At 37.1% G+C, this 21,246-nt stretch overlaps 1 protein-coding gene across 1 annotated transcript in view; it reads left to right on the forward strand.

Annotated features, from left to right (window-relative positions):
- CCSER1 (coiled-coil serine rich protein 1) overlaps window positions 1–21,246 on the forward strand; it is a 573,345-nt gene that overhangs the window by 486,188 nt on the left and 65,911 nt on the right. Inside the window, exon 8 of the mRNA XM_072117766.1 lies at window positions 7,723–7,806. Coding sequence (XP_071973867.1) covers window positions 7,723–7,806 — 84 coding nt within the window. The remainder of the gene's footprint in view (window positions 1–7,722; window positions 7,807–21,246) is intronic.

The raw sequence follows: 21,246 nt of genomic DNA on the forward strand, positions 1-21,246 counted from the left end.
TCCACGCCCCGGTAGCCGCTTAATTAAATTAACATATTAGGGCAATAAAGTTTATGCTAGGCTAGCGGGGACGTGAGGATTAGCTCTAAAAAGGGCTATCCTCACGTCCCATACATCCACCTACCACCCGATCTACCTTTATAGGTAGATTCGTGGTGGTAGGTGCCCTTTAAGCTTGTATTCACGAATACTATCATAAGGTCCTTGAAGGTAGAGAATGCAGGGACGCATTGGGGCAGATTTACTTACCCGGCCCATTCGCGATCCAGCGGCGCTTTCTCTGCGGTGGATTCAGGTCCGGCCGGGATTTATTAAGGCAGTTCCTCTGACGTCCACCAGGTGGCTGCTTTGTTGAAGTTCCCTGGAACGCACTGGAATACACCGAGCCAGGCTGAGTGAAGGTAAGTGCAATTTTCGCAACACATTTTTTTTTTTTAAATGCAGCGTTTTTTTCCGTTTTCGTTCGGCCACACCCCCAATTTGTCGCGTGCATGCTGGCGCCAATGCGCCAAAATCCTATCGCGTGCGCCAAAATTCCGGGGCAATTCAAGGAAAATCGGCGCAAATCGGAAATATTCGGGTAAAACGTGGGAAAACGTGAATCGGGCCCTTAGTAAATGACCCCCATTATGTACAGTTAGAGATCACATGACCCTTCATCTTCTGCCACTTTATGGAAAGGAAAAGCAACTGATAAATAAAATATATTTTTGAACCAGAGGCTTTAATTTACATTTCAAGAAAGCTGTTAAGAAATAAGATGTATATTGGCCAGTTGCCTAATATATATGTATAATATATACTGCTCCAACAGTTGTAAATACATTACAAAAAAGTGGCCAACCACTTAAAAGAAAACTGATAAAAGGATTAATACTAAAATAGCTGTGCGACGTTATCTGCTTTTTGTATATAGATACAAATACTATGGCTTTATATTACATGAGGTAACGTGAAAATTGAAAGTCATGTTTATTACAATTTTTCTAAATAGTCATTTTTTTGTGTGATTCCATTTGTTTATGTACATTCCGTACTCTACATACTGTTTTCTTTCACAGTTCCAGGTAGGGAACACAAGTAAAATATAATGTCAAACATTAATTTGCCATGTTTTTCTTTCACAGCTCGATGACAGTGTAATCAGTTTGATGAAGTAAATCCTCATGTTTTTAGTTCCCAAATTATAATTTTTACTTGGTTATAATAAGGAACAGCCCCACATTTTAGCTGATCCACTGAGAGTTGCTGTAAATGCAGAAGTATTAAGATTTTTGCTTTGTTTTGGATTAAATCATTTCAAAATAATTTAAGAGAACATTTGAGAACTTTTTGTTCCATTATTCTACCAGCTAAATATAGACATGTGCTACAAGTTTACTGTACCATGAAGGAATTTAGGAAAGATGTCCCCCAAAATTGTGGAGTTATTCTTGTGAAGGTGCTTTGTTATTTTTATGTACTTTTGGGGTTATTTTGTGACTTTCCGATTGAAAGTAAATTTGTCTTATGATGTGGTCAACTTTTTTTTTGTTGTTAGCTATACAGGCAGTCCCCGGGTTACATACAAGATAGGTTCTGTAGGTTTGTTCTTAAGTTGAATTTGTATGCCAGTCGGAACTGTATATTTTATCATTGTAATTCCAGCCAGAACGTTTTTGGTCTCTGTGACAATTGGATTTTTTTGTTGTCATAAGAATCAGGATTAACAATAAAGCTTCATTACAGACACCTGTGATAACTGTTACAGCTGATCATTGTAGCCTAGGACTGAAGTACAGTAAATTACCAAAATCCAGAGGTCTGTTTGTAACTAGGGGTTGTATGTAAGTCGAGTGTTCTTAGGTAGGGGACTGTCTGTATTTACACAAAACAAATAGAGGGGAATGTATCAATGTTTCTATGCCAGTGAAATAATTACAAATTCTTGCAACTACATCACCTTCATGCCATGTGGGCGTTGTGTAGAGGGGTGCGGCGGCCGGATTAGTGCCTGCATACTTTTTAAAAACCTGCAAACATTCATTTGCAGGTTTTTGCACAATGCTGCGCCAGGTCTGGTCTAGCGTACTTTTGCCGGCTGCTGCGTCTTTCGCCTGTTGCATCAAGAGACTTTATTGAGACTTACAGCTTAATGTATCCGCCGGGACATGGAGGCGTGGCTGTTATCATACTCTGCCATAATTGCAAGTAACCTTCACACTTGAAGAGGAGCTCCTCCACTGCAAACCCCCTCACCTGTATTAACCCTTAGGCGCACCAGGACGTTATAGTACGTCCCAGTGGCTATATATTTAGCGCACCAGGACGCACTATAACGTCCTGCTTCTGGCACCGGCTCACAAACGGAGCCGGTACCAGAAGCAGCGGCTGTCAGCTGTCTAGTACAGCTGACAGCCTGCGCTAACACCCGCGATCGGAGCCGACTCCGATCGCGGGTGTTAACCCCTTACACGCCGCGGTCAAGCATGACTGCTTGACTAAGGGTCTTCCTCCTATGGATCGGATCCCCCGTGCCGCTTACCGGGGGATCCGATCCTCTTCTGGGCAGCTCCGAGGACTGGCATGTGCCCCGGAGCTGCCCGGTCTCCATGGCAGCCAGACCCCTTCCGGGTCTGACTGCAAACTGTCTGAGCATGCGCAAGCTTGCTCAGACAGTTTACACTGCTCTACAATAAAATAGTATTGTAGAGCAGCGTATTGAACTTAAACCAGCGATCAGAGCATCGCTGTTTTAAGTTCAAGTATGTATAAGTAAAAATATGCAAAACACTTAACACTACACATTATAATAAATAAAAAATAAATACATAAAAATATAAGCCACTAAAATGTCACTTTCCCATAAAAACACTTAATAAAGTATAAAAAACATAAAAACACAAAAAACCCCCCGCATATTTGGTATTGCCGCGTCCGTAACAATCTGCTTAATAAAACAGAATCATTACTGCACCCGCACGGTAAACGGCGGAGGAAAAAAACGCAAAAAAACGTTCCGAAAAAAGATCATTTTTAATTAATACCCTATAAAAAATGCTCTAAAAGGTGATTTAAAAAATGTTATGCACTCTAAAATAAGCCCACTAAAAAGAACAACTGTTCTCGCAAAAAATAAGCCCCTAACCAGATTTGTCAGTCAAAAAATTAAAAAGTTATGCGTATAAAAAGATGGTGATGCTAAAATGAATAAGATTTTCTCCAAATTAGTTTTTATTCAGTACAATTGAATAAAATACACAAAACCCCCACATATTTGGTATCCCTGCGTCCGTAACAATCTGCATAATAAAACAGAATCATTATTAGATCCGCAAAGTGAACCCCATAAAAAACAACCTAAAAAAACTCTCTGAAAAAAAGATGATTTTTTTATTAATGCCCTTTAAAAATGCTCTAAAAAGTTATTTTAAAAAGTTACGCAATCTAAAATAAGACCACTAAAAAGAGCTATCATTCTTGCAAAAAATAAGCCCTTAAACAGATTTGTGAGGTGAAAAATAAAAAAGTTATACATATGAAAGACGGTGATGCTAAAATTAACAACAATTTTGCCAAATTACTTTTTATTCAGTAAAAATGGTAAAAAATAAAAAATATATATAAATGAAGTATTTTTGTAATCGTGGCGACCCATAGAATAAAAATAATATACTATTTTTATGGTATGGTTAACGGCCAAAAAAAAAACACATAAAAATTTTCCTAAAAATTGATGATTTTCATTTCCTCCACCAACAAAGAGTTAATTAAATCTCACCAATTAGCTATAGATGCCCCAAAATTACGTACCAGAAAAGTGCATCTCAAGTGGCAAAAGAAATAAGCCCCTATAGGTCCTCAATAAAAAAAGAAAAAATTATAGCCTGTACAATGTGACATAGCAAATCTGATCTGGATGGCGCCTCCTTCCCTTCTATGCCCATCCGTGCGCCCATTCAGCAGGGAGAAATTGGGTATCAAACTTTGTGGAGTCTTTTTTCATTTAATCCATTGTAAATGTTTAATTTTCCACCCAAAATGAGTGTATTGTGAAAAAAAATATTACAATTTGCAGACTGCACCTCCATTTTGTTTTAACCCCTATAAAACACGTTAAGGGTTAACAAACTTCTTAAAAGTGGTTTTTCATACGTTGAGGGGTGTAGTTTCCACAATGGGGTAATTTATGAGTCTAGCTATTATTTAGGCCTCTCAGTGTCAATTAGAAGTTGAGCAGGTCCATCTAAATACGGGTTTTGGTGATTTTACAAAAAATGTGAAAAATGGCACCCAAATTCTGAGCCTCATAACATTTTAGTAAAATATGTGGAATCTTAAAAAACCATGGCAACATAAAGCAGACATTTGGGAAATGTAAGTTATGAATTTATTTGGGTGCTTTGACTATTTGCATCAAAAGTAGAGAATTTAGAACGTTGAAAATAAAGAATTTTTCCAAATTTTTGCCAAATTTAGTTTTTTTTCATAACTAAACGCAAAATATTTCATCCAAATTTTTAAACTAATTTGAAGTACTATGTGTCACGAGAAAACAATCTCAAAATCCCCTGGATATCTCATAGCGTTCCCACGCTATAACCACTTATAGTGACACAGGCCAGATTTGAAAAATGGGGCCGCGTCCTTTAGACCAAAAGATGCTGAGTCCCGTAGGGGTTAAGAAATCAACCACATTTTGCACAGTTACCTTGATAACCTCAAAAAGGCTTAAATGTTATCTATGTTGTGAGTTTGTTTTGTCAACACATTCTTCAATTGAAATGAAACTTTTTCTTAACCTATGTGCAGATTCCACATCAAAGCCTAAATTTTGTGCATTATATGCTTTATGATATAGATAACAGAGGTCTTAAATGTCACGTGAACAGAGTCTTAGTTGTTGGAAACACCACCTGCATTGTTGGGTACCTTAAATAAAAATGATTTCCTACAATAATCAAACAGTGTAATCTTGTTATGAAGGAATAATACTAACTTTATTATCACCTTGATAAATTATTCAAATATTCCTGCAGAGATAAAAAGTTGTAAAGTACATTATGAGAACACATCTCTCCATAAATTAGACACAAGACATATGTCTTCATGTTAAGTGAAGATGTGACTAACAATGCAATGTATCCAGTGACGTAGCTACCCGGGGGTAGAGGCTCCGGGCACAGGGACTTGGTGGGCCCACTTTTGGTGTCAGTACCTATCATCATGCATGGTCTTTCTGGTCCTTCAGGCTCCCAACAGAAACTTCACTTATTATTTATCCTCACCTACAGGGGAGAGATAATAATTGTGGTTAGTAGTTAGCAGCATGGCTTAGTAATGCAGCCTCCTATAGCCACAGCACTAATCCCAACTGCAAGAGAAGGAAGGGGAATGGGAGGAGGGAAAAACACTTCTATCATTTTTCCTTCCCTCCTGAGATGCAGAAGAGGCTTCAAGGCTCCTGGGGTTTACAACAAGGTCTGTTTATGTGATTGGTTTTAGAGAAGCTACTGCCTGTCAGTGTCCCATAACAGCAGCTGCTTCAGGGCAATGAGTATTTGATGCAACCCCTCCATTTATCCCACCCATAGCACCCCCATTTGCTTCCCTTTATGACCTCAGAGCACCCCTCTTCCAGTACCTTACCTATGTGTGCTCAGAGTTTCTGTAACCCCATATAACATGACAGATGTGAGAGCAATGGGACACCTGCTCTATCATTCTCTGATATGTAGGCTACTCTGATATGTAGGTTTTAGACCCTCTGTCTAAAGGATGCCAGAACCACAGATTGGAAATATGCTTCCCAGTGTAGGTGGTGCATCATATCACTGCATCACACTTCAGACACAAAGATTCATTAGAGAGTTTCTGAAATATTTTAAGCCGCAGGACTAAAGAGCATCAAGGAATAGAAAAATTAGCTACAACCTGGCCAACTTGAATGTGCTTCACCTCCTTCTGTGCTGGACCCCTAGCTACGCTATGAATGTATACCTTCAACTATACATCTGTCTATTTATTCATCAATCTACCTAGGTAAATACCTTTGTCACGCTATATGTTAGAGTGAACACTCTACAGTATGATAAAATTGACACTATAGATCAGTGATGGCAAACCTTTTAGAGACCGAGTTCCCAAACTACAACAAAGACCCGATTATTTATTACAAAGTGCCAACACAGAAATTTAATTTGTGATTTATACTCCCTTCTCTGTCACAGTTTTAATTGATATCAGCACTCTGAGGACACCAATAAAGCAGAAAATAGTCCCAGGTAGCGCTGTCACTTTAATATACCTCTGTGCACAGCAAGTCCTGGGCTGTCTGGGACTGCAGGAATATACCTGGAGTCATCTCTGGTGATGGCCTGAGTGCCCACAGAAAGGGCTCTGAGTGCCACCTCTGGCACCAGTGCCATAGGTTAGCCATCACTGCTATAGATTGTACTAGAATACAAAACGGAATCACTTTTGCAAAGGACAAGGTCACTTTCTTATGTCTCTGTGTCTGAGGAACATATGATAAATCCAAATGTAAAGAATATTTTCTACCTTTATTACCCATATAACTATGGTCCTTTTATAATACATATTACGATTTATCAAGATGTATCTGTTTACTGAAGAAATCTGTCTTAATTTGAGTCGAAAATTGAGTCTAAGATGTCTTTCACCACAATTTTTAAGTGTTTAGACAGTTTTCACTTATACAAATAAAAGGATAACAGGACTGCACCTTAAAAGGACTGTGAGGGGGAAAAGGGGCATGTGGCACAGATTATGTAAAAGTTTCTGAATTTGGATGCATTTCTCTGGTGTAAGCTAAGCCAGTCAATAAAAGTGGCAAGGTTTTAATTTGTGCAAGGTACAGATGTGTATAATAGTGTAGAAGTGAGCAAAAAATAACTTGATGACCCTTTGCTCCAATGACTGTTTCTGAAACAATGACCCCTACCAAATATTGTAATACTGGTGTCTTATGTATCTGATGGCTAGCTAACATAGTATCCTTAATTGTTGTGCTTCTGAGAGACTGTGCAGGCATAATTTTGATAAAACTGAGCTCTGGGGAAATGCCAAGGCAATATACATTAATATTGTAATACTTCCGATATACTGGACAGGTCGTGAAAGTACCTTGCTATTAGTGACAACTGGCAAAAAAAAAACACATATGTGTATGTTTTCACTTATCTTGCAAGGAATGGACAATGTAATAGGTAACATTAAGATTGGATGGCTGAATGATGAGCAAGAAATAAAAGCTACCTACAGAAACATTATTGTAATTTTCATACAGTGACTTCTTAATTGCTTAAAAATGAAACCTACTATATAACCTATACGTGAACCTAATTCAAAATACTAATAGAAGTTAAATAACACATAGGAACAAAATTAACAGTAAATGTACATTTTGCACCTTTGAGTTCAGTGACCATCTGCTCTCAAAATGGATTTCAGTAGGAGATCTTGGTGTAAAGCGAGGCAGTATCAAACACTTACAAAGTCATCTCGTAAACTGATAGATGTTTATATTTTTCATCATAGACACATTAACTTGTTTATACTGCACTTCAGAAGATGTTATCAAAAATATCACACATGACAGAAGAAAATTGAGGTTTATTACTTCTATGCAATTATACCCTACTGTGTGAAACAGCTTTTCCTTGTTAAGAACAAAGAGAAAATGCTAGGCCTATTATAACATCTGATTTCATGTTGTCATAGGATATAATGAAAGATGACTGCTCCATGCTGAAGCTGCAGCTTAAAGAACGAGATGAACTTATCCACCAACTGCAAGAAGAGCTGGTAAGTTCTACAAGAGGCTTTGAAAAATAGTTATTGAAAAAAAATGTCATTTTGCGCAGCTTTCAAGTACTTATCTGACCTATGGTTCTAAGGCATTGTACACAAAAGTACTTTGTGTTATACAAAGTGTTTTGTATATTTCTTCTTCATAGCAGCAGCAATAAAAGAGAAAAGAATATGACTTCCTTAGCCAGGTGTTATAAAATACAATACAAAAGGTTCAGAAAGGGCAAAGTTCTAGATGTACAGCATTGCAGTGTTTCACACAACAAAGCATTTTAACTAAAACTGGGGCACTGAAGTGCACTTCAATATAAATTTGGATGGTATATGGCAACAGATGCTTCTAATCTTTTGAATAATTGAATAGCAGCAAGTGTGACCACCGCTTTAACAGCAGAAGATTTAAGAGTTTGCTGGTCTGCATTCTGTTATTTATTAACACAATGTTAGGTACAAACAAGCAATTAGAAATAATCTTTGAAAAACAATTGTTAAAGCCTTTCAATTTAATCTCACTCTACAGTAAGAAAGTGTACTAATAAGAAAGAGTACTAGCAAGAAGAAATTAGCAAGAAGTTGAAAATCTTCCCAGAACTGGGTGCCATAGACAGGGCTGGTGTTGGGGTGGAAAACTAGGTATTTGCCAGGGCCCCTTGTCCTAAATCTGCTCCCTGCAAGTGGTCTTTTGTGGGCAGAGGATGTATTGCTCCTCTAATACCCATTAGATGAATGCCCGGATGAAGATCTATCTATCGATCTTATATCCCTCTTCTACTGTATCTATCTATTTTTATATCTATTTATCTTCTATCATCTATCTATAAATCTATATCATCTGTCATATTTATCTTCTATCATCAATCTAGCTATCATCTGTCTATCTACTATAAAATTTCCCTACAGTCCCATATTACACATTGCCTTACCATACTACTGTTTGTAAACTACATAATTATTATTGTGCAAGTATAAAGGGAGCCTCCTACTGAATGTGTGTGTTCATAAAATAATTTCATTTTGGGGTCCCATTTTAAGTTTTTTCCCAGGGCCCCACAAAATGGGCCCTGGCGATAGATAAAGATGGGTTTAGAAGGGAAAAGCCTCTACTTTTTAAAATGAACAATGGTGTTTGTGCTATGTTTGCAAAGTTGCATGCACAGAAACAAATCCCAAGAACAGATCCATTTCACATGATAAAAAACAAAACCCACAGCAATTTACACTCAGAATTTAGAATCCCTAGCAGGTCAATTATTTCTGTACATTTTACTTGTGGAATTCAGCTTTTACAGAAGTCTTTTTTCTTTTCACATATGGCAAAGATGCTTGTTCTCAGGTAGCACACCTTATTCAAAACACAATAGGTACATATCAAAAAGGTTAAAGCTAATCTGTTCTAAGCAAATTCCACTTCCCTTTTTTCAGAATTAATGTAACTGGTTGATATGGGCTGGCGCTACTTTACTTTTAAACAATCCAGTTTTACATCACACTGCAGTACATCAGTATTGCAGTGAATAAGCAGTCAGAAGAGCTCTTGTTCAAGTCCAAGGCAAAATAAAAAATAAATCTATTCTATTATTCTTTCTGACGGAAAGTTCCTATGACCTTACTAACCCCTTATCTATTTTTACCTAATACTATAATGGTTTCACAACTTTATGAAACTTTATCTACCTTTTTATTTTTCTGGAGAGGCTACTGGGCTGTGCAGTAGCCTCTCTGGGGAGTGGGAGCAAAGGCTACTCCACGCCTCAATTGCCTCAGTTAGATAATTAGATAATTTTATTTAGCATTTCCTAAATTTATTTAACCATTGTTCTATTGTTATTCAGTTAGCGTAAGTAGAACAAATAATAGATGTGTCATAACCTTCCTCTGATTACACACATTACTGTGTTATTTATTTTATACTCATTTGCAACGGCCGCTGCTATTTTATCGAGCCACATCAAACTTTCTTTGTACCATCTTTTATTGCCATAGAAACTGCTGTGGTGGTCATAAAATAAATACATGAGACAATTTATTTTGCCTTTCTTCCTCTCTTACCTTATTTCTTTGTTGTCTTGAAACATAAAGTAATACTCTCTGGGAAAAAAAATGAATCTCAGGTTAAATAAGATCATTTAGGCCAAAACAGACAAGAGATAAGATCATAAGGTCAGCGCACAACAAATTTATCAAGATGGAATAATGTCTGACATGTGTCTACAAATGAAATGGTTACATGGTAATGGATCAGTATGTACAAATGTTTGCTTGTCTTTGTGGAACAAATAGAGATATTTTATTGTTTGCATCTCTCTTGTGTCCCAGTTCTTATATCTTTCCATTAAGCAGATGCCAGAAGCAAGAGCTGCGGAAGAATAATCAAAAATGCTGTGCTTGTAGGGTCATCACCAGCAATGCAGAGAGTGTCATGTTGTAATGAGGTCAGCCTCTTGGAAAGCTGACTGTGAGAAATGGGAAGCAGTGATAAAAGCAGAGATAATATAAAATAAATCATGTGTGCATATATTATGCAGACGATACTGGGCATATCAAAATAAGTTAAGTTATACATTTCCAAAACAAAATACTATTTTATTTCAACAACACAAATGCTTTTTAAATCCAATCATTTATAATAAATAATAGTTCAAGGAATATGAAATATAGAAAGACACTCAAAGACCACTTTTAAGAGAAAAGACTATGAGAAACAATCTTTTGGAGAGTTCAATGAGATAACTAAAAACTGCATGTCTCCGGTTCATTAAAAATAACTATATACAGACAGTCCCCTACTTATAGACGAACCCTAGTTACAAATGGACCTCTGTACGAACCAAGCCCTTTCCTGTTTTTTCATTTCCATTTTTCACTTGCCACCTTCAAAAATCTAGAACTTTTGTATTTTTATACGTAACAAGCTGTGTGATGGCTTATTTTCTGCATAACAAATTGCACTTCATAGTGATGGTATTGAATATTCCATGCCATGTACTGGGAACAGGAAAAAAATCCAAATGCAGGGAAAATGGTGAAAAAATGCATTTGCACCATTTTCTTGTGGGCTTGGATTTTATGGCTTTCATTGTGCTCCCCAAATGACTTGTCAACTTCATTCTTTGGGTCGGTGCGATCATGTAGATACCAAATTTGTATAGGTTTTATAATGTTTTCATACATTTACAAAAATTAAAACCTCCTATACAATTTTCCAATATACTTTCTGAATCAATTCCTCAGAATTTTCCTCTTGCTGTCCTATAGAAAGCTTCTATCCAGTGGATAGAAATCTGTCCCTGGTCATGTGATGTCACACAGGCTGTTATATCACCAAGAGTAATCAGAGCTGTGTGATAATGAGCCATGCACCCATGTGTGATATCACATGACCATGGATAGATTTCTGTCCACTGGAAGTAACTAGAAGCTTTCTATAGAAGGACAGCAAGCAGAGAGAGATGAGGAATTGATAAAGAGAGTATATGGGAGCATTGTATAACTTTTCATTACAGAATATTAATTATTTGCTGAATAATCTCAATCATCTTGAATTGATATATTTTCAAACACTGATAGTCTCTTTGGCAAAGTTTTAAGCTGGTTTTAATGCTACTCATAATGCAGCAGCATTTAGTTTTAACCAGCCTGACAACATGCCTTAAAACATTTAACAGAAAATGAAATTCTGCTCAGCACTTAGAACCTGCTGATCCTTGCAGCTTTTTGTTGACATGTACCATAATGGATGAATACTAGTGATGATGGCAGCTCCACGGGTCTGCAGTAAAGATATTACATAATGCATCTGGTTTCTTTGCATATAATATTATGTTTTCATTGGCTTGAGCTCAAATAGTAACGTTTGCAGCAGTTTTGCAGTTTCACAGCAATGCTTTTAAATCATGTGATATCAGTAAGGAAATACTATTAATATAATGTGTTGCATAATTAGTATAATCTGTTATTATAATTATCAGAAATAAACAATATTTTAAGCAATGGGAAAAGTATAATTATATTTTGTGCCCATCATGTTATATCAGTTGCTCACAAATGCATCACTTTCATCACAAATGCATGGACATTCTTATGTGTTTAAAAGTACCGTAAATTATATTTGAAACTTGTTAAAAACTGATTTTAGGAGCAAATTTGGTAAATGGAATAAAAACCTTAAACCATAATTCTTAAAGTCCCCCTTGTGCAGCTTCAATGGTCTGATCCTTAGGTCTTCTGTTGCTGCTGAACTGAATCAGTTTTATGCCTCTTACAACCACTCAGCCAATCATCACCATCAGCGGTCATGTGTCCTTCAATCAAGGACTGGTTGAGTTATCTCATGAGCCATGAATGTAATATAGTTACTCCTTGAATAATGGGACTATAAAACCTAAAGGACTGGACTGTTGAGGCTTCAATGGAGAAACATTTAGACAGGTGAGTTAGCTTAATTCATTTTCCCCTATTATTTGTTCCACGACAATACAAACAGTGGTAAAAAATCTTTTAACTACTCCACCAAGCTCACATCTCACACTATAGGTTCCGTAGAGTTGACGTTCTCTAGACATACAGTATAAGCAAGAAATTGCACAAATGGATACCAAATTGTGTATAAAATGTGTATGTGCTTTTAATGGCTGTTCTCTAGTTCTTTGGTTCTCTCGTAAATAGGAAAACCAAACCATATTATGAGAAAGCAGCAAATTAACTAAAAAGAATGAACACTTCATTTTTACTTTACTTGTGGGTGCACATCATAGAAACAGAACAGAACACTGAAAAAAATTTTCCTGCTGCCTTCCAGACATTCAAGTGTTCTGAGCCATAGCATTTTAGGAAGAAAAATGATGACAATATATATGTCATAAAAGTAAAAATCTAATCAAAACATTTTGGCATAAGAGGCTTAGAATTATTTGCCTTCGGATTTTGACCCTCAAGACCCGTGAGGGAGCATGTATACCTTAAAACCTCACCTAGAATAAGCATTTTAATATTTGTATCTACCTGAAATTCTATGTTTTTGGACATTTTGATATCTGAAATGTTGAAGCAGGTTTGAATCTGTTCCATTTTGGTTACCTGAAATGTATTGTTTACTCCTGGGCAGAATTGAACAAAAACATCAAAACTGTTATTTGCCTTTTGCATGATAAATTTGTTACTGAAGGTCAATCCTTTTTTGTCTGGTGAGTGAACCCCTATTACTCAATAAATGGCATTGATTGTTATTGTTATCAGCAACCTTTATTTTGGCTCTCCCATGTCTTTATAGGGAATAGTGTGCACATTGCCAAAGTTTTTTTCATAACAAAGCTGGCTTTATCTGATAAAAAGAAAAGTTCAATGAATGTTTATCTTTCTCTCTGCAGAGCAGTGTCCCATGGAAGTGGCCAGTTAGGTGTAGTTTCCCACCCAACCACCGGAAACAGCTCCTACATGCATCTATTTCAAAAGGGAAGGTTATGGGTGTTTTTTAAAATTTTAAATAGACGCATTTTCCTGAGGGTGAGGCGTGGGGGTGCTTCTGAGTGGCCACTCCCATGGAACATTGCTCTGCTGAGAGAAGTTTTAACGTTCCTTTAACTTTTCTTTTTGTCGGAAAAAGCCAGTTTTATTAAAAAAACACTTTGCCAATGTGCACACTATTCTCTATGGGGATATGAGGGAGCCCGAAAAAGCTTTTACAGCTAACTGTTTATGACTGTATAGGCTATAAGTAGGTTAGGAAATGGGTTGTTCCAAATGGCATTGTGAAGTACAATGAGAATTGTACCTAACGTCTAATGCCACATTATGTTATTTACACAATAAAGTCTGAATAATTACTATTATTGTTACTAGAAACATCTAATAAATGATAGGTAAGGCATAATTTACATCTTTGTACAGTTTACTAAATGTTATCTGTGGTATGAATGACACCAGCCTTACATGAATCTACATAATAGTCACATATACGCACATTTAAATCTTCCCTTTGTTATTCACTAAAAAACCATTAGCTAAAAAATACAGATTATATATACTTAACATTATTAAAGTGTCACACTCTTTACCCTTTTATAGATAGAATTAATTATATGGATTTAAAATCTGCCTTTATTTTAGCAGTAATTGCTCTCAGCCCGCTCAGCTCAGGGAGACAGATGTTCAGCATGGGAATGACAACATCCCATGATACACCATAGGGATTAGCGTCCTATTCTTACTATGCTCCGGAACTGTGATGAAAAGCTGGTAGCCTGATACAATCTTTAATATTCCCCAGTACTCGTGGAGGTGATTCTGCATATTAGTTTAAGCTTCTATCACAAAACGTTGTCATATTGCAGTGTTTGGAGTGGATATAGATAAATGATAGTTATGTCACTGATGTAAAAGTGCATGCTGTTCTCTCTCCAATGCTGTACAGCGCATTTACATAGAAATAATATTACAGAAATGAACAAATCTCCAATAATAATTCAGGTTTGAAGTGTCCCTTGACATTTAGGAAGCTTACTTTCAGATAAGAGTTTCTTATATAAATTCATCACATGTGCTTCAGAAAGAATTTCGGCTGGTTCTCTCTTTTCAGGTAAGAAATGTTTTACTGTCAGGCCAGAATTCAATTATACGTGGAATTAAATCCCCCTATACAAAGCACAGCCGGTTTACTCTTGTGTTTTTGCGAAGAATAATGATCTCTGAAAAGAATTATATTTTAAAGCGGCTGCTGAAATATTTTGCTAGAACAAATAACGGTATGTCTTATCAGCAAATATTACAGAAACATATTTATTGCCTATGAAGAATATTTCACATAAAAACTAAATAAATAGAAGGTAAGATGTAAAAGCTATGATTATGACAGTTATGGCTTTTTTAGATTTTCCATCCACATTTCGCAGAAAACAGCTAAAAGACAGTCTTTTCTATGGAAATAACAGAACGCCGTATGGCTAAGCATTTATGATTCATATATATATATATATATATATATATATATATACTTTTTTAACCCCTTGGTGACCAAGATAATTTCTGCCTTGATGACCAAGGCCTATTTTTCAAAACCAGCATGTGTCACTCTAATTTGCTATTTTCAAACTTCAAAATGTTCTGTTAATATTACTGATAATATTACTACCCAAATTAGTTACTAACTAACATTTACCATATCTCAGCTTTGTGTTGGCATCATTTTATAAATGTCCTTTTGTTCAGAAAGGTAAGTATCGGAGTAGCCTGCTAGTGAGAAGCACAGAGGGGCAGGGAGCCAGAGCCGGGACAGATAACATAGGGCCTACATGCTTTTTGTCTTAGCGCAACACCCTCCTCCTAGACATCATCTAGTCTACTTTTTCTGTCAAACCCGCTATTTTCACTTTTCCCACTTTAACCCGTATCTTATTGTTGTTTATTTTTTAAAGCACCATTAATTCCAAATTGCTGTACAATCAGTTAGGGATTAACATACATTACATAAAGTTAAAAACAAATGCAAGTACAAATACAAAACTACAGAGATGTGGAACAAGTGGACCTGCCTGTGAGGGCTCACAATCTATATGGGAGTGTGGATGTAGAAATGAGTTGAGCAGAGAAGTTAATGTGTGTTGTAGGCAATCTTGAAAATGTGGGTTTGCAGGTTATGTTTGAAGGTTTGATGGGGGTGTAGTCTTACACATTTTGGTAGAGAGTTCCAGAGTATGGGGGATGCATGGCATACCCCGGTTGTGAGAAGAGCGGGTAGTGACGCAGAAGGTTCTATGTTTAACATGGATTATATGTGGGCTGGTGCCCAAAAAACCCCAGGAAGAAAAAACAAACAACATGCTGATGTTGTCCATTGGTCAAGTTTAGCTCTCGACCCCTGTGCTACAACCCAACTCTGTAAACCGTCAAGTCATGGTGCTACCTAATTTAAGATTGCACAAGGATTGGTTATGATTTTCATCTCTTGTTTTATCAAATGATCTATTTCAGCCAGTGGTCAGCCTTAGAAAGGGCCAGTTATTTCATATGTATGTAAGGCTTTGTGACACCTGTGGGATGTAGGTTCCTTCAGGTGCCTACATCATAGATTGTATCATATCTGAAGGAAGAAAAATTTTGACCAATTTCCGTCACCTAAACAGTCATATCCGTTATGCCATGTGGGTCCATCATGCACCATGGGTGTCCCCCAAGTGGTAGGCCATCACAGCTTGAATTCCATTTTTCTGCTTCTATGATAAGAGAAAAGGGACGTTTTGAAGTTCACTCAACTTTTAGTTCTAACTTCAAAACTTACATTCTATAAAATTTCTTCTAATTACAGAAAATTAATTCACCATATAAAATAAGAAATGCTGTGTCCTTTGTACAGCTTCTTCTGTAATAGTTAAAAGAAGATTTTTAGAAAGTGCATCTTGTATGCCCAACTGTAATATAAATATATTGTTAGTGGATTACCAAGTACAATATATTCTTTTTTTTCATCAGTGATTTGATCCTTGCAGTAGTTAGATTTTTTCTTCACCAAGTAGGTGAAGTTGGGATTCTTAAAAAGGCGATTACTCATACAGGAAGAAAAGAGGTTGGGCTGTTTTCCAAATCATTTTTCAGTGATATAGTTTCCATCATCCTAGCATTTCAAGCGTAGTGAACCATTCTTATAGCAGCATTTCATAGAGCAGTAGCCACATTTAAATTAAAAATTGTCTTACAGTGCACAATAAATGTGATGTAAGTAGCAACGAAACAATGTTTTGGAAGAACATGTCAACTGGATATAGATATTGCTCAAACTGTGAACTAAAACAATAATGTCATCTTAATGATGACACAGATTATATACAGTCAAGTATCATATTCATAGAAGCTTATTGGCAGGACCAATACAAATTAGCACTTTCAAAGCAATTTAAAGAAAAGGGGTTGGATGAGGAGTTGGGTACATGGGGTACAGGTGGAAAGGGTTTTGTCCATGTTATATTTTCATATTACATGTCTCAGTCTTGCAGTTTCTTACATATTGTACTGCTATGGCTGCTGTGGTCTCTTCATACCCCAAGCAGGTTGGGTACTTTCTTTTCCTTCTCCATGGAGTTGAAGTCCAAAAGGAGAACTGAGAGTCCCCTGAAATCAGTGTCCTTCACTACTGATATTCGGAGCAGTGTAGCAGAAAGTGGGCCTCAGCTCCAATGACCTCCTGCTTGTGGCACTGTTGGCACAGTCTACCCTCCCTGGGCATGTATGTTTTTGTCTGTGCAGTGCAAATTCGATGGCCAGGCTGTAGTGGCTCAGGATCTGTCAGTGGTCTGTCACCAGGTATGAGATCTGTAGTCTCTCGGTAGACTCTGGTAGATGGTGAGCTTCTGTGATGTTTCTATGTTGGTTCTGCAGTCACTGATGCATTTCTTCTGGGCCCTGCTTATCGTTGCTCTGATTTTGACCTTTGTTAGCCATTAAATTTATCCTTATTTTGGTTTGGCTGGGTTTAGGTTCACAGGGTGCCAGGGGCCCCATTGTTTTGCAAGGCATTCTGGTGACCTCTTCTTTACAGTAATATAGTGATATCTTCCCAGTTCTCCTATACAGGCACCATTTACAGTGCCCCAATGGACTTAGAGAAGGTATTTGCAGAACTACAGGTACAATATTTCTGTCGAGCAGGAGTCTCACCTTGGAAGGGTATTTGTAGAGACCCCAGACCTCCATATAGAAGGATGTGGGATATGAGGCAGTCTAACTTTGAAAAATAGAGGCAACCTTTTTTATTATGTTGTATATAAATAGCGTTATAGACTGCAATCCTGCTATACATGTAACCCACTAGACAGCCTAAATGCATTGCAAACATAGAATCTATTAACTTTCATAATTATATCTTATAATTGCTTTGTTACTTCATACAATAAATATCAGTATTCTTAGTAACCTCTAGCTATTGTATACAGTATTGTCCAGTTAAATTTCTTATGTGATAATGCTGCAACAACCATCTCCATTCACACCACAATAGGATTAGGATTGACAAATACTGAATGTCCAAAGGGAATTTAATCAACCAGTTCTCTAGGACATTACTTAGTAGCAACACTAATGTTCCATTGCAATCCATAGCCCAAATACGCTTCTGGCAACCATTCTAAATTGCACATTTACCAAGAATCTTGAATGACCTATAGTACAAGTTGCAATTGAACTTGAAAATTGAAAGCGTGAGGGAAAAGTCCACCTTCAACTACCTCTTTCATATGGATAGGGAAATGGTTATAACAAGGGAATTTATTCATCCTGTCTCCCCTGGGGATTTAAAAAAAGTCAATGCATCATGTTCCAGTATCTATTGTATCTCTTAGAGCTGTGGTGTCATTTTCCCTACAAGATTTAGAAATTATGCAAATTAATCTGTGGGACTATGGGCTCCATAGCTGTTAATGGAGCCTGGATCGCCTTAGACTCAATCTGCTAGCGGAATCTTCCACAGGAGACACACACCACTATGTAAGTGTGCTTGGTTTACAATCCTTGATGGTGGTATATTTCCTTTAAGCTGTTTAGTAGTGACATTTATACAGCATTACAATTACAATCAGCCATTTGAGGGCAACCACAAAGCTGAACATATTGTTAAATGACCCAAAACACCACAATGGCAAGTATGTTCCCCCCACACAGTTACCAATAATCAGAGTGCCCCCCACACAGAAGCCAGAGTGTCCACACACACTAGCCAGCAGCCCTTGTCCCTACTCTTTTGTGTTTACGATTGTGGAAGAAAAAAATTTACTTTCCTTTCCTGATAAGTTTTCTTTTTCCTGTGATCGATGGCTGTATGCACCGGCTCTTAAGCCGGCAGATATGATGTGATTACATCATCAGCTCAGCTGGCAGCATAACTGGTTTGTACAGCTGACGCACACAGGAGAAAGAAGAAGACCACTAAAGCTGCATGGGAGTGGAGAAAGGTGAGTATCGGAGTACCCTGCTAGAAAGGAGTACCCACATAGATTCAGGGAGCAGGGGCCAAGACTATTGTACAAAGGGTAACCAGTGGAGAGACTGGCAGAGGGGAGAGGCAGATGAGACATGAAGATAGATTGCTGGGGCATCATTGAGTCAGCTGGGAGACCACAGAAAAGGATATTGCATTAGTTCAAGTGAGAGATGCTGAGGACATGAACTAGCAATTTTGTAGACCCCAGGTTGAGGAAAGATTGCATGCAATAGCTGTTCTTGAGATGGAGACAGCAGGTTGGAGTAAGAGATGTAAAGCTTAAAGCATAAGGCAAAGTCAAAGATGAGGCAGTGGACTTTGTGAAATAGTGAGAATATGGAGCCATGGATTGTGACTGTGAAGTCTGGTGAGAGGTAGGAATTAGATGGAAGAAAGATTGTAAATTTTGTTTTGTCCATGTTGAGTTTTAGAAAACAGGAAGAGAAGAAGGATATGGCTAGACCAGAAATATAGATCTTTGTGTCATTTGCACAGGATTGGTATTGAAAGCCGTGGGATTTAATGAGCTGTCCTAGGCCATAGGTGTAAATGGTAAAGAGGAGGGGTCCCAGGACAGGGACTTGTGGGACTCAAACAGAGAGGGGAAGAGATAATGTTAAAGTGATAGAAACTGAAAGCCCAGTTGAAGAGATCCATACAAGGGCAAGATCAGTGATACCAAGGGAAAAAAGTATCTGCAGCAGAAGAGAATGGTCTACAGTATCAAAGGCAGAGGATAGATCAATAAGGTGGAGAGTAGTGTAGTGGTGGTGTGGTGGAGTCTTTGGTCAGGGCAGTGGAGTGATTGGGTCAGAAGTAGTTTGTAGTTGGTAGTTTGTTGAAGAGCGAGGAAAGATAAGAAGATAGTTCCAGATGGACATGTTGTTCCAGTTGTTTTGATACAAATGTGAGATAGCGAGATAGGCTTGATGGGTCAATGGGTCCAGAGAAGGCTTCTTTAGAATGGATGTGACAGTTGCATGTTGAAAGTGAGATGATACTGTACCAGTGGATAATGAAAGGCTAAGGAGATGAGTTCTTACTTTATGTTGCACAAAATACATTAAGATAATTGTATATTTTCACAAAAAAGTCAAATTGGATTGCATTGTTCTTCATCATGTTATTAACGATTAATAACTGCATCTTAATTTCAATTTACATATAGCAGCCATCAAACAACTTCCTTAAAAAGGCTTACTCTCTTGAGTCAAATGTTAGTTAAAGAATTATTTTACTGAAATTAAACACTGCCATTTTTCACATTCATAATCTAGGCAATTTGTCATTTTCATTATTAAATAAATAAATATGTGCTCAGTTTGAATTAACTAAAATCCATCAAGCAAATAAACTATATTTCTCATACACAAGAGTAAATGACTTGAAATATATCAATATAATTTATAACGTACTCTGAAAACATTAGTTTAATGGTATAGCTTCAAAATGTTTTCCAGTGGTGAAAAGTAGACAAGAAAACTTCTTTGAGTATTCTCTATACTGGTTGAATCTCAACACTGTATGACATTATTTTGCTAAAGACAAGAGATTTGCTTATAATGAACTGAAATGAAAGTAAACATTGGGGTGGGGGTGAGGGGATATTATCAAGAGCTGGTGCATTGTGTGCCAGCTCTTGATGTCCTCCTTCCCATATTTTTAAGGGGCTTGTGGGCACCAATCAGTTCTGTGCTACAACCTGTGTCAGCAACTGTTGCATGCTATAGAAAATTGCATCCCTAATACATGATGGTTGATTCTGCAGCCTTCCCTGGCCCCAGTCACACTATAGAATTACAACTTTTTTAAGGCTTGTGCACCAGTATTGAATTTTGTAGCATTTAGTTTGGTTGAATATAAGCTCTGGATTGGAATGCCACACCAAAATATATTTATTACTAAAATTATTTTGGAGAAGCATTAAAGGGGTGTTCCCTTTGCAACAAATTAATGTTATTGCTTGTATTATAAAAAGTTATACAATTTTCTAATATACTTTCTGTATCAATTCCCCACTGTTTCTTAGATCTCTGCTTGCTATACTTCTATAAAAAGCTTCTATGTTACTCCCAGCGGACTGAAATAATTTGTTTCAGCTTTTCATTTATTAAGCTGCCTAAATAAAGGGTTACTGCCACTTGTGCATTTCCGAGGACTATCCAATGAAGTAAAAAAAAGTGCAAAAAAATATGCAAAATGGGGTATAACATGGGATATTGTGAACTAGCACAAGTCTGGCTGCATTGCTGTGTATAAAATGAAGTGGACGAGTATGTAAAGATGTGCATTATAATTAGGCTTTAGTGGCTTGGTGATGGGCACTAAGTGTTCTAAAAGGACTTGCTAATATTTTCTTTTTCCAAATTTAGTATGCTTGAGTTCCCATGGCGTAAGGTTGCTTATAATAGCTGTTTCAAAGATTTATGTGACCTTAGAATAGAGAAAATCTGGCTCCTTACACCTCATAC

Source organism: Engystomops pustulosus, chromosome 1 (genome assembly GCF_040894005.1).
Source record: "Engystomops pustulosus chromosome 1, aEngPut4.maternal, whole genome shotgun sequence".
Lineage (NCBI taxonomy): Eukaryota > Metazoa > Chordata > Amphibia > Anura > Leptodactylidae > Engystomops > Engystomops pustulosus.